This window comes from Chionomys nivalis, chromosome 18 (assembly GCF_950005125.1).
Source record: "Chionomys nivalis chromosome 18, mChiNiv1.1, whole genome shotgun sequence".
Classification (NCBI taxonomy): domain Eukaryota; kingdom Metazoa; phylum Chordata; class Mammalia; order Rodentia; family Cricetidae; genus Chionomys; species Chionomys nivalis.
In genome coordinates this window covers 15,958,460-15,972,247 of record NC_080103.1, presented here as the reverse complement: position 1 = coordinate 15,972,247, position 13,788 = coordinate 15,958,460, and the positions used below count along the sequence as shown (strand labels likewise).

Below are 13,788 nucleotides of genomic sequence, written 5' to 3'. Positions count from 1 at the left end.
GGCCAGCTGGCTGTGTGTCGCAGCTAGGTTGTTGGATGAGAGATGGAGACAGGGAGGGAGGGATGGAGAGCAGAAGTAGATTCTGTTCTCACTCCCTCCTCTTTCACTTCCACGTCTGCGGACCTTCTCAGGCCCTTATGTCTTCCAGGCTGAGCAGGTGTTTGGAATCAAGATAATTCTTTGCACTTTTAGAATCGTCACTAATGGTAGCAATGCACTAGTGCTTCACGTATATTGTGTCAGTGTTAAATTTGAGTCCCTATAGTCATACCGTGATATAGTTAATAAGTCATGTGACTTTGCGAATGCTGAAAACACTGTTATTGTGTGGGAAAGGCATGTGGTTGGGATACTATTTTGATCAACAGTTTGGGGTCTATTATCTCCACCACTACCACCGTCAGCATCTCCACCACCATCAGCATCTCCATCACCATCAGCAGCATCTCCACCACCATCAGCAGCATCTCTGCCCCTTCATCAGCATTCCTATCACCACCATCCATCGCCACCACCACCTTCATCACTATCATCGACATCTATAAGATCACCCTAATTATTGTCACCATCATCACTGTCCCCACCACCACCTATACGGTCATGTCTGCCATCAAATATCAAATGTCAAGTTGGCAGGGACCTTTCAAGAAAGTAAAGTGCTCTAAAATTCATTGCCACAGGGAACAAATATAACTTGTGCTCTTTGGGCAAACGAAGCTAAATTATTCATTAATTTGGACTCTTCTTTCTTTCTCCAGCCTCTATAATTCCAGCCTTTATTGTGAGATTGGTTGCCAGTTGGCTTAAGTTGTCTTTAGTCACTGCGGTTGCATTAAACCCTGGTTTCTGCCAATGTCAGCAACAACAACAGAAAGTCTTTAGTCTATTTGGGAATTTCACTTAACAACACATATCAGGAAACCAGAAAAAAAAAATGCCGTGTCTTCCCAGCAAATTGTGCTCTCTTTGGGGGCTAGGGAGTTGCGTTAACTGATTGCAAAAGGGATGCCCCAATTCCACCTTGTTTTCTCTTCCATCCTTAGCGATTCAGAAGGCTCTGTTGGGAGGAAATAGTAGATAATGGGGGTGATGATGGCAATTAAGAGCTACTGTATGTGCTTAAATAAATAAATAAATAAATAAAATGAGTAAGCCATCACAAAGGTATAAGGAGAAACAGACGTCTTGAGAGTCTGAATTCAACAGGACTAGGGAAACATTGGTGGACAGGGTGGCTATGGAAACCAAGCATGCTCTCTCTTCTGTCAAAAAAATCTCTTCAAAGCCACAGCACTTCTCAAAACCCTGTCACATTTCCCTGTAGCCTACAGAATAAAGTTCAAGGCCCTGGATAGATTCTAATTCCTCAACAGTTTGTACGCTACCACCTCCACAAGCTACCCTCTGCTTCTCTCCCTCTTGATCAAGGCTCTAACCATGACTGCTAACCCATCCTCCGGCAGACCAGGTTTATGTTCAGAAGAGTTTACCCACATGCTATGTTTGATATGCGTTTCCCTGCTCCTTCCAAATACACTCAGTGCTTCCTCGTCTGTGCCCTGGTGATGCTTTGCTGAGGTTCTCTCACCATGTTATTAATGTCTCCTTGCATGTCTTTCCTTCATGTTCAGTGGCCAGTTCTTCAAGGATGGAGAATTCCTTTTAGTCTTTACACATTAACATCAGGCACTGTGTCCGGGTCTATAATACGCCTAGAGATTCAATACTAGTTATTCTGGGGACGTTTGGTGTTTTGTTTTTGATTTTGTGGAAAATGGTTTGTATCTCTGTTGACTAATACAAGAGTATCAGAGTTATGGGTTAGACAAGGCTCTTTGTGAGAGAGAAAGTAAAAGAGAAAACACATCCTAGAAACTTCCTCATAAGAGGTCACACGTGGGGGGTCATCCATCACCAAAATGGCAGCCTCCTGGCTAAACATAAGCTGTTAGGGATAGTTTGAGCTGGTTACTATTTTCATGCCTGATCTACTTTTCTGTTACTTCTATGGCCATAACAAGAGCTTCTAGACTCTTCTAAACGAATGAAACTACTTTGAGATGGCTCTGTAGTCTCTCCTCTTAAGGTAGCTCTTTCTGAAGAAAATCTGTGCTCCAGTGTCTTGGCATGTCTAGAAGCATTTTGCTCTCCATAGGCCCAACCTCCACAGAACACTCTTGATTGTATAGAAGGTTTTCAGGACAATGGCAAACCCATCTAGCCCAGGGATGGCATTTGTTTCCTCAGGGCATGGCTTTGCCCTCCTGAAGGCATGCAGAAGTATGTGACAGTCGCCCATGCTGCTCTTCTTGACTCAGGACTTGCCCATGTGGAATAAGCCTGCCTGAAGTTGCACCCAGATGCAGACGGCTGAAAACGGAACTCTAGGAATGGACTGTTTTCAAGTCCCAGGCCCCTTCTTTGTTGCCATTTGATTTTTCCTTACTGTTTCCTCATGGCTGTTGAATTTTTAGCTGCAAGGACCCTACACTGTTTCATAGTGTTTGGGGTTGAGATGAGGGGAACAGAAGCGTTAGACGATAGGATCCTGATTTGTAAACTCAGGAACCAAAGTAGAACACACAAGAAACAGCGAAAAGACCTTTATACCGTTTTATTTTTCAAATGCTGCTCTTAATAAGAACAAATTACTTAAGTGACAGTTTCATTAGAAGTATGCTGTTGTAGTCGGCAATCATCTGTGACGGTTACCCATTATCTGCTGAAATTTCAACATTCCCAGAGGTAAAACTTGAAGTCTTTCCCAGCCATTAGTAAGTGAAGATACACCAAAGAACTTTCAAAAGATACATGGGATTTGGGAGGGAAGCTTAAAGGAACCGGAAGTCAGTTCTCTGTGCTTTTAAAGTAGGCAGTAATGAGTGGTAAAAGGGCTCAGTGGGTGCTTGCTGCCAAACCTGACAACTTCCTTTCGATCCTTGGTACCCACAAGGTGGAAAGAGAAAGCCAGCTTCTGCAGGTTGTCCTCATGGATGCGGTGGCATGCACCCTAAATAAAAATGTAGGTGTGACTTTTAAAATTAAAAGGCAAGCAGGCAACACTCCATCTGCTGTCAAACAGGAGAGAGGAAATGGATTTTCCATGGAGGGGTAGAAATAAGCTACGAGGAGCCTTCTCGTTGATAAACACAGTTGGCTTTAAGGCAAGTGAGGGGTTCTCTGGGGAGCCTGGGAACCGGTACAGCACAAAGAGGGACACTCATAATTGTTTACATGCTAACTCTAGGGCGAATGAGGCCAAGGAAAACCTCATCATCCCAAATTCCTAGCTCATTGATGTCCCAAATATTTGCTTCCTATAGAAAATGCTAATGAGCTATGGGCTCGGAGTCATCTTCTGAAGTCCTTAATTGCAACGTTGTGTTTATTCAATTCTGCAAGTGCTCACTCTGAGTGCTAATGTTCTTGGCTCAGAACACCGACTTGCATCATATTTTTCATGCATCTGCTGACTCTGTTCTCAGTGATTGGGTCAGCCCTCCTTAGCTGTGACCAGAGCCTGGAGGCATCCACACCATACTGGCAATCCTGCGCTCCCTAAAGGCTGAGTCTGATCCCATCCATTCAACGATGCTCAAGCTAGCAGCTACAAAGAGTTGATACATTTAGAAGCAGGAGGGGAGGTATTAGGTGGCCGGCTCTCTCTCCCATCATCCACAGCTGTCCTCTGTACCAGACTGTGAGTAGGAACTAGGAAGGATATCCAAATGTCCTGCCAGTGTCTGGAGGTCCAGTGTTCATCACTCCCTGAATCTCAGTTTCTTCCTCATAAAACGAGGAGCGTGTATGTCTTTGATGTCTAAGATTTCATACAGAAATCTCTCCAAAGAATGGGAGAGGGGTGGGGGTCCCTTTTAAGAAAAGACCTTCAGCCCTCTTCCCTGGAAAATGCTTCTTCTTACACCTGAGGCCTCCACACTTCCATACCTGTCTTTCACTTGGTTCTGTACCCACAGCCACAGCTCTGCATCTCAGCCAGGCAAGGAGTCTTTCTATAGTCTTTCCCTGCCTGGGAAGTTGGTTCTATGTTCAGACACCAGAGTATGAATGAAGTTCAAAGATGGTTTCAGTTTCCAATTTCAAAGCCAAGTCTCCCCAGTTTCCCACTGTTCCATGTGGAGCTGTGTAAGAACCCCAGGGCAGGTTAAAACAAAACAAAACAAAAAACCTATTGCATAGAGCCAAAGGCAAAATATAGGGTTTAATTAAAAGTTCGTACTTATTTTGCCTTTTCTCCACCCTTGAACACAACTAGAGATGCCAGGCCTCCTGAAAGGACATCAGCGACCCATAACTGCCAGCTAACAGCTCCAGAGACAAGACGATGCCTCAACCAATCAGGGCTTATTTTGTTGAAGAAATGGATGATATGAGTAAGAAAACTACAATGCAGGCTTGCGCTTTCTCCATTTTTGTTGTTGTGTTTTTTCCCATCAGGGTCTATGGGTAATTAATCTTAAATTAAGATCTTCTTCAAGCAAAGCCTCCCGCACAGTGGCAATGACCAGGCCACGACAGGAAGTAGCGAACACTCTATGTAACTAACAAGGCTGGGACTGCTGCTACGGACTGGGGGATTCTTCCCCCCAGAATCATGGTTTTGATTTCTACTTACAGTCCCTCTGCTCTCCAAGGCCTGAATTGATCAAGTCTATCATACGTGAGGAGATAAAAAGCTACATTTTCCTAAAAGCAACAGTTGCTTCTAAGAAGTGCTAAGCATTGTTCTGTGGAATAAATGATAACAGAGTGGCTGTTTGGGTGTTTCTCCTTCCCCTCCCCTCTTTTGCAAGCCCCACATCTTACAAAGAACTGACACGTGAAATTGATTGGTCTCTATCTCACTAATGAGTTAATGTTTCCCTTGCTTCTTATAGGAGTTTCCAGAGAAGGAAAGCGAGTTTCTCCTCTGAATCCTGTGCTTTCCCAGAGCGCTTGCTTTCCTGACATTGTTAGTAATAATAATAATACTTTGCTTTTCAAATGTTGAACTTCAGTCATTGCAGGGCCTGCTAAGCAGCCTGAAACTATAGAAATAAGCCCCACCCTGCAACTGCCAAGGGCTTGAGTGGAACAGTATCGGGGAGAGAGAGTGAAGGGCCCCTCTGGGTAGCCAAGGATGCCCTGCAGGAGGTAGGACTATGGGAGCCCCACTGGCAGGTCTTCAAAACATAGCCCCTTTGAATCACCCCTTTTACTAAAAATGGGCGTTCTTTTGGGTTTCAGGTTTCACTCCCTAAAAAGGAGAATCCCTCGGACAAGCAGGTTACCATTCCGCTCCTCTTTTCACAAGGTTTTATTCACACACGGCGCTGTGAATGAATTTCCTTACTGGCTGTATTTTCGGATAGTCGTTTTGGGGTCTTGAAGGGAAGGAAGTGTATGCGGCACGCGTCTCCACTAGAGTGGAGGACTGAGGGGTAGTAAGGGGACCCCGAGATAAAAGATGAAAGAAGCAAAGAGAAGACATCAAGAGCCTGGGGTGAACGTCTGCAGATGGACGCCGGCTTGCATTACGCATAAAGGAGTCCTCGGAGTCACGCAGCTGCAGTCCAACCCGGGCCCCTTGAGATCCCTGACGCTCTAGAAAAGCTAAGCTGACTGAGTGGGCTAGCCCAGGTCCCCTGCACCGCACCCACTGCGGTCTTTCCACGCTTTACTCGGCAGGCGGCTCACTCCAGTCTCCGCTGTCCCGCAAGCCGGCGCGCAGCAGCCCTCGCGAGACCCGGACACGCGCGCCCTGGGCTCCGGCGCCCTCCTGCCGGGAGCCCGGGGCTGGCAGCCTCTAGCGCGGTCCCGGCCCGACGGGGTGGGGTTAGAGACGGGGGTGGAGCCAGCTGGAGCCGGTGTCAGGTTGCTCCGGTAACGGTGACGTGCACGCGTGGGCGGAGCCATCACGCAGGTTGCATATTTTAGGAAGTGAGGAGGAGGCGCGGGCTCGAGCTGTGGCTGGGTCTGGGGCGCGGAGCCTCGGCGGGAGGAGGCGGACACGTGGCAGCGGCGGCAGTAGCGGCGGCAGTAGCGGCGGCAGCAGCGGCGGCCTCGGTCCGGGGCGCCAGCCGTCCTCCCTCTTTCCTCCCGCAGCAGCCCTAGTTCCCGCCTCTCGGCTCCCCCGGCCCGGCTCTCCCGGCCGGGAGCTGCTCTCTCTTCTTTCTAGTCTCCAACCACAGGACCCAGCGCGGGGCCCGCAGCGCAGCCACCATGGGGAAGGGGGTGAGTGTCGGGCGAGCCCGGGCCGCGGGAGGGGACCAAGGAGGAAGCAACTTGGAGACCGGGCTCTTGGCAATGGAGGAGCGGGCGAGGGGCGGGCGCTGAGCGCCGGCGGCGGGCCCGGAGGGAAAGCGCCCGGGGCGGCATCCCCGAGCCGGGCGCCTGCTCTGCCTGCGCCCTCCGGTCGCCCTCACCGCGCGCCTTGTGCTTCCTTTCTCCCTCCTCCCTCCGTGCCCAGGGGAAGGAGTGCTCCTCCCCTTCCCCCCGGGGAGCTCCGCCAGGGCCCCCTCGCGGTGGCGGTTCTCGCCGCGGCCCGGCGCCGGCGAGGGCAGCCTCCGGGTCGATACTCCCTTCTCCTGGAGGTGCTGGGGCTCGGCCAGCTCCCCGCAGAGGCGACCGCCCTCCCCACAAGGAAAAAAAAAACTGGCTTCCCTTTACTGTAGAGCCAGCCCAGCGAAACTGGTGCCAGGGTGTGACTTCACAACCCTAAGATAGCCTTTAAGGTATACTTTTGAGAGCTTTAAAATGGGCCACTTTCCATAATAGGGTGAGCCTTTAACGTTGGGGAGGGGTGTGTGAATTTATGTCAGGAGGTGATTCTTGAAGAAGGCCAGGCTGACCCTCCAGGGTCGCTGGGTATAGTCAGTCCGACAAAGGATTGGAGACAGGGCAGTTGATGGTTAGAAAAGCCATGCCTACCTCTTGCACTGCTGTCTCTCCCAAGAACTGTTCCCGAAGGGAATGAGGGGTCCGGGACACGACTACGTTCCCACCTTGATTACTCCTATACACCTCAGAAGAATTAACTCCTGACCTCAAAACAGCTCAAATCCAGAGGATAAAAATTATAACCCAAATAACCCCGAAAATTCAGTTCCTGGGGTGAAAAAGCACCAGTCATGAGAATACAGGTGGGAGAATCCACTCCATCCTCTGCTGGGTTGACCAAGCGGACAGGCTGTAGACACTCTGCAGGTCCTAAGGCACCTGCATACTGATATGGGGCAGAGGGAAGCCCGTTCTCTAGTGACTAAGTGGATTTTCAAGGTGATAATTACAAGACTTGAGCCAGGTAGCGGACAATAGGGATGGTGGGAGAGCCCAGTGTGGGCCTCGGGTTCTGCAGCCTCAGAGCCAAGAGCTGCCTGCCTGCCTGGCCCCACTTCCCGGGAAGGAAAGGGCACCATCCGACATACACCATCTAGGCTATTCCTATAAACCATGTATTCATTGTAACCCCCTTTCGTCTCCTCTCCCCACAAAAAGTATCTTTGTCAAGTGGAGACCTTGAGTGGCTTTTACAGAGTACAGACCGAAGCCTGTGAAGGTGAAGTGGCTTGTTCAAGGTCAAATGGTTGTTTGGTGACAACAGGTGCTGAACAACCTGTTGCTCTACAGCTTACACATCTCTTAATCGTGACTTTATGTGCAGAACTCTTCAGTTATCCTTCAGAAGGAATTGGCGTGTTTGTAAGAAATAAGCCAGGCAGATGTTTAAGTCAGCCATGCCGTAGGCCTTAGGTGAATCTCATATGCCCTGGAGTGGTACAGTAACAGTCCAACTGAGTATTTAGTGAAAGTTTAACCTAAGTTGTTTTTTTTTTAATGGATGTAAATAAATGTCTAGAGAAACAAAAGGTGTTTGGAGAACTCATAAATCAGATGTTAGGCTGCATGCATGCATTCAGGTATGCATGCATGTCTTTCGCAATGACTTACGATGACTGAACTGGTCAGAGGAATAGTTCATACTGAAACGTTGGGGTTTTTCCACATGGGGATTAAAAGGTGGGTGGCACAATGACTAAAGCCCTTTTGATAATTGGTTAACCAGGAAGCTTAATGGCACTAATTTTTAAGGTCACTGTGATCCCACTCCCCTTTTCCCAAGTGCCATCGGGCTTAGGTGTGGGCAATAGCCTCAGGTGTTTCTCTTCCTAGCTTTCAATGCCCGGGTCCTGAACATTTGGGAAGAAAGCGAAGAACCCAGCTTGCTGAATCATTCTTAAATAAAATGGGATTTTTCCTTTTTTCTTTGAGTGTTTCTGCCGGTGACTCGGCTTAAATCCTCAATGAGGCCTACCACCCACAACTGTTTAGCTCACCAAAGGTGGACATCATAATTGTTTAGTAATGCAGGAGATTTTCTGGGCTTTTGTTGTTGGTTTTGTTTTAAGTTTATAAAAGATGGGAAAGGAGAAGGTCTCCCTAACCCTTCACTGCAGTTCTGGGTTTGGTTTAATATTAACTTATTTACCTAGAAAAGAAATTCTAGTTTATGGGTAGTGATTTAAAGACCAGGCAGGGAAGAGGTTCAGGTTCAGGTCACACAAAGGGTACGTACACATGTCAGCAGAAATGCTGGTTGTATGGTGACTTTATCAGCTGCCCTTTTGGAGCTAAACTGGAAAGTGTGACTAACTACCCCACTAGCTGCTATAAAGCTGGTACTTTCGACTCAAAATACTGGAAGGCAGAGTCCTCCCAATGAAAAGTGCCCCAGCCCTGCCAGGAGCACTGGGGCTGGTCCTGGGAAGCCCAGGGAACAGAGCAGAGAGTGTAAGGTTGCTTCCACCTTTTGCCTGCCAGTCATACAGTGTAAGAGTATAACAGTTCCCTGCCTGGAAGGTTCTCTCCATCCTGCTGTAAGGCTGTATCATCTTGGCTGCTTGCTGTTTGTTAATTTGTAGCGTTCTCTGCTGGCAAGTTTGTAACAATGACTCACCTTGGGGTGGAAGAATAGGACTTGGGGAGGCTGCTCTATAAACCCAAGAAGATAGACAACACCCCCACCCCTCCCGGAAAAGCTTCATAAAGATCTGGTAGGGTGTTTACCCAGAAGAGGACTAAAGCTTAAAATCACATTTTAGAATAAGAAGCAGGTCCAGCGTTAAAGCAGAGACTTGGTACTCACCCTCCATCCCTGAACAAACTACAGCCTGAGGATTACTTAGCAACAAGTGCACAGATAAGTGACTCTCTGCACATCAGACTGTTCTTTTAAGAATAGCTCAATAATGAGAGGGAGGCATTATTAAACAGCCCTGAAGAACTGAGTCAGATTTTTGCTTCATTTGAAGACAAGCAGGGTTTTTGTTGTTTGTTTTTAAAGCAATCGCCCTGAAGCTTAGTTTCCAGTCAGGCTCGAGGTAGAGTCCTTGCCCTGAGGATCAAGTGGAAGCATCTATGCCCCATTTATAGAATGAACACCATGCCAGTGTACAGTGCAGCTACTGCTTCTGACTTTACTAAGTCGTTAGAACTGTGAGGCAAACAGACCTCTATAAACTGCTCTCCTTGAGTCCCTGGCCCCTTCAAAGCCGTGGAATAATTTTCCTTTCCCCTGAGAAACATAAAAGACAGAAAAGAATGAAAAACACTGTTAACTGCTCCTCCAAGGGAAGCATCCACTGCTATGACTGGGAACCCTTACGTTTGCCTAACAAGCAGATCCAATCTTGGATTTTCCATCGTAAGCTTTCACTTCCCAAGTGAGCACTTTAACCACGATCAGTGGTCATTTTTCAGTTCTTGAAAGTCTCATTGGGTAAGATGGTCATTTCTCAGCCGGAGCATCAGTGCCCAGGGCCCCCTGCCAGCCAGCAGGCCTGAAGAAGAAATCCGAGTGTCGGATCAGATGGGCTCACAGTAATCAGAGTGACTGGGTTTGGATAACAAAGCACTGGGCAGACTGTTTCTCCAGCCCTGCCAGCCCAGTCTAATTTCTCGATTGCTCTGAGAACATGTCTAGTGGCTGCTGATGTGAATTAGCAAAGGGAACGTTGTTACAGTGCAGCACCTTCAAAAAACGCCTTCGTTTTTATAGATTGCAGGGAGGGCACTAACCGAGTCAGGTCTGAACTGAACTTTCTCGCATTGCCTTGAATTGAGAGTGAGAGGAAGTGTGTTCTTTGGAGTCAGAGCGGCTGTTCTCTCCACGTGAGTCACCTCGTTAACTGTGCTGAGATCTGGTGTCAAGAATCCGTAAGACACCCTTAGCAGTTATTTGTTGGGTGTTTGGGATAACAGGTTCTGTCAGTGAGAAAAGAGGAACGCCCGCCCCCCACATACACACGCATTTTCACCCTCATTTGGTTTCATTTGGGTCCTGAGCCAAAGGATTCTTTTTTTTTTTTAATCCAACAGACCTCATTCTCTAGTCGCTTTGTGACTTGACAATGAAATATATCTGGGCATTGTCTCTTATCGGGTTTTATTCAAACCCCATTTAGTAGCAACAATCTCATATTCTCTGTTGGTGATCTGAAAAGTTGATTGATGATTAGCTCAGACTTTCTCTTTAGAGCCTTTATTATTTGGGGACTAGTAATCGTTGTCACGTTTTGTCTTCTGTGGGCTGTGGTGTTTGTCTTTCCAGTCAGTTATGCAGATGTTATTTAAGGCCTTGGGGCATTTGGGGTGCCCAGGCTCCGTTCGCATTCTCCCTGCCATGCTTTCTTGGCACCCACTGTTTCTCTAGGCCTTCAGTGCCTTGCTCTCTCCTATCCAGCGGTCAGTCTACTTCCTAGGTTTCAAACCACCTATTAAGAGTCCTCAGGACTTACCGGAAACTGATGGCCCCCTCTGCAGGGCTTTTTGATTCATTCAGGCCTCTTGGAGAAGTTGAATGTCCCACGGGTTTGGTGCTTTTAGTAAGTGGGAGAACGAAGTACATTTTAAGAGGAAGAAAATCTGAAATATAGTGATTCTTCACATACCTTCCAATGTTTATTTTGTCAAATGATCCTGGATACACTCTGGCAGGAGGGGTGGACCGGCAGGTTGTTAAGAATTCACTGGGGAGAAAGGTTAGGTAATGTTCCCATGGGTGGGGGAACCCAGTGGCGTGGAGCTGTGGTGGCTCCCAGCCTTGTGGCCGATGGGCTACAGCCCAAGTTTCTTTACTGAGCTGAGTTCACAAGGGCCTAGTGCTCTGGCCTTGCTGGAGTACAGTCCCCAGCTCGTGCATCTTCAGGAGTGAGGAGAGGCATGGAATGGGGGTACCCCCTTGGTTACCTCCTCTGCAGAGACTTGCTAGTCCTGGAGTGTCACTGTGAACTGGAGGACCATGCCTGTCTGTCCGCTGTCCTCCATTTGTCAGCCACCACCCAGGCCAAGCTGTGGTTCTGCTCTCCTGTCTCCAGCTAGAGAAGATGAACCTAAACTAAACCACATAGGCCCACTAGCAATTGGAAACATAGCACACTGGGTCAGATTGATGCTTTCTTTAAAATGAGTCCGAAAGCTGTTTCTATAGGAAGCAGGGAATGGCAGTAATGTGTGTAGTGGCTAGGTTATCACAGTGACCTTTGTACAGCGCTGTGCAGATGACCTTTACAGACAGAGCTGAGTTTGAAGGTTTGACATGACAACCAGGAAAATTAAAGGATGCTACCCCCCCTCCCCAATACTAACAGTTGGCCAAAATTGGGCAGAGCCTGCTGTAACAACCAGTCAGATCAGCCTGTCTCTGACTTCCCTGCCAAGGTGGAATTTGCCAAATTGAGTTTGAAGGTGCTGTCTTCGCAACCCTCTTGGCCAGCCGTTAATTGGGTAGCATTCAGGGCAGTTACTTTGCCATGTCTGTAACCCCTCTTGCTAGTCAAAAGCTTTTGTTTCCAGTTCTGGAAACAATTCAGAGGTTGTTTGATTGTTTGGTGGTATTTTCCAATTTGACTAATCAAACTCTCAGAATGCCTCCAGTAAGTTAACAGAAGTGACCGAGCAGGAGACTAAGGCTGACTGTTCAAAGACAGGTTGCTGCTGGGTGGACCTGTGGCTGCAGGGCTAGGGGCTAGAGTCATGACATGGGCCACAGTTAAAAGCCCATTCACTGACCTGGCTATGTGAGGTGGGATCTTGCCCTTCCAAGGAAGAACCCTTTGGGCAGTTTAGCGGGAATTTCAGAAATCTTGAAAAGGCCTCCTGAGCTCTCTGGCTGTAGAACCAGAGGTGCTGGTAGTGAGGAGAAGCCTTAGGAGGCCACCCTCGGTGCTCCCTGGGTGTTGGGAAGGTCAAAGGGCAGAGGTCATCTGCTGCCTGTGTAGGCCTCAAGTGGAAGGCTGCTGGGGAGAAAGGTTCTTATGAAAATTTCACTGTGTGGGTGGGTGGTGTGGATGTGTGTGCGTGCAGTATGGTATGTGTAGTGTGGTGTGTGGATGTGTGTAGCGAGAGATCGTCATATTTATTGTAATAGTTGGTAAATTTGAAGCTGTCATCTCCCTTCCCCAGACATAGTTCCTTCTTGTTAATGACGAATTAGCTAAAGAAGAGGAAGGAACATTTTTCACTCTAAAAGGTCCTGGGGATTTCTTGTTCCTGTGTTGTAAGGGCTGGTCAGCGTGTGTTTTCTCAATGAAATCTTGTTACATATCACGATTTGCTGTTCCTGTCCAGGATTTTTTTTTTCCGTCTCCAACATCCCTTTTGTCCAGAGCGAACTGTAGCGAATTTCCTTGAGAGTCTTTGGGAAGGTAGAGTCCGTAGGACACGCGGGTTGACATGAAACGACACAGCCAGCCTTGAAGTGTCACATGGAATATTTCTTGCTGTAACTTCCCAGTTCTTAAATTAGAATGGAAAAAATTAATAACGTTGCCTACTGTCTTTTAACCAGCTGCCCCTTTGAAGATGGCACAGTCTGTTGAATGCCCCATCCATGGTTTTCCTCAGAGACACTCAAAGAGTGCCACTTGGGGGAGTGTCCGTGGCGGGTGCTAGTCACTCTGCTTTTCCGTGGACCTGAGTGGGAAAGCAGTTAGCCTTTTCTGATTGAGAAAGGAGAAATGACATGCCCGTCGCCCAAACGAGTGGGAAGGTCAATGAAGTCCATAGAGGAAACACCTTACCACTCCCCTGCCCTGACCTTTGTTTTTAGTAGAAATAATAAGGACGGTGTTGTCTTACCCCCACACCACAAAAGCACACTTTTCCTCCTTTGGAATTGCAGTTCTTGGTGTCCATAGGAACCTAGGTATCTCTTGATTCACACCAGGAAGAACTAGCATTAAATTCTTGTTTTACTTGTGGGCAAGAACCGAATCGGATAAGCTGCCTATTTCTTTAGGATAAACATTGCCTACTGGAAAAATTAATATTTTGAAGAAGTAATTTTGCATGTCCCTTTTACAGATATCCCCATTTAAAACTGCCTTAAATAGCATGACTTTATAAAGGGGGTTGTCTATTGGGAAATGTAGACTCTCCAACTTTGCTCTTAACTGTGAAGGAGGAGGCGAAAACCCTGCTTTTGTGATAGGTGATAGAACTCTGGAAAGCGTCCAGGGCCGACTTTCACCCGTATCTCTCTCCTCCCTTTTGGAGTGGAAAATGTGAGTCTGAGAATAGCTGTAGCCTGCAGACAGGGAGGCTGGGGTCTGACACTGTCTCCTCTAAGTGTATTTCCATGAAACTCACTGAACTTGCTTAAAACTGTAGGCTGGATTTTAAAAACCAGTACAGACTGGCCACATCCACGAAGAAAGGGGCCCTGAGTCAGCGTCTCTGAAACGGCTTTAGAGGGTTGTGCGTTCCCATTAGACATGTGAAGGGATGGAC

General features: G+C 47.8%; 1 protein-coding gene across 1 annotated transcript in view; it reads left to right on the top strand.

Annotated features, from left to right (window-relative positions):
• The first annotated feature begins 5,973 nt into the window (after positions 1-5,973).
• Positions 5,974-13,788, top strand: part of Atp1a1 (ATPase Na+/K+ transporting subunit alpha 1) — a 28,754-nt gene continuing 20,939 nt past the window's right edge. The window contains exon 1 of the mRNA XM_057793092.1: positions 5,974-6,234. Coding sequence (XP_057649075.1) covers positions 6,223-6,234 — 12 coding nt within the window. The 5' untranslated portion in view covers positions 5,974-6,222. The remainder of the gene's footprint in view (positions 6,235-13,788) is intronic.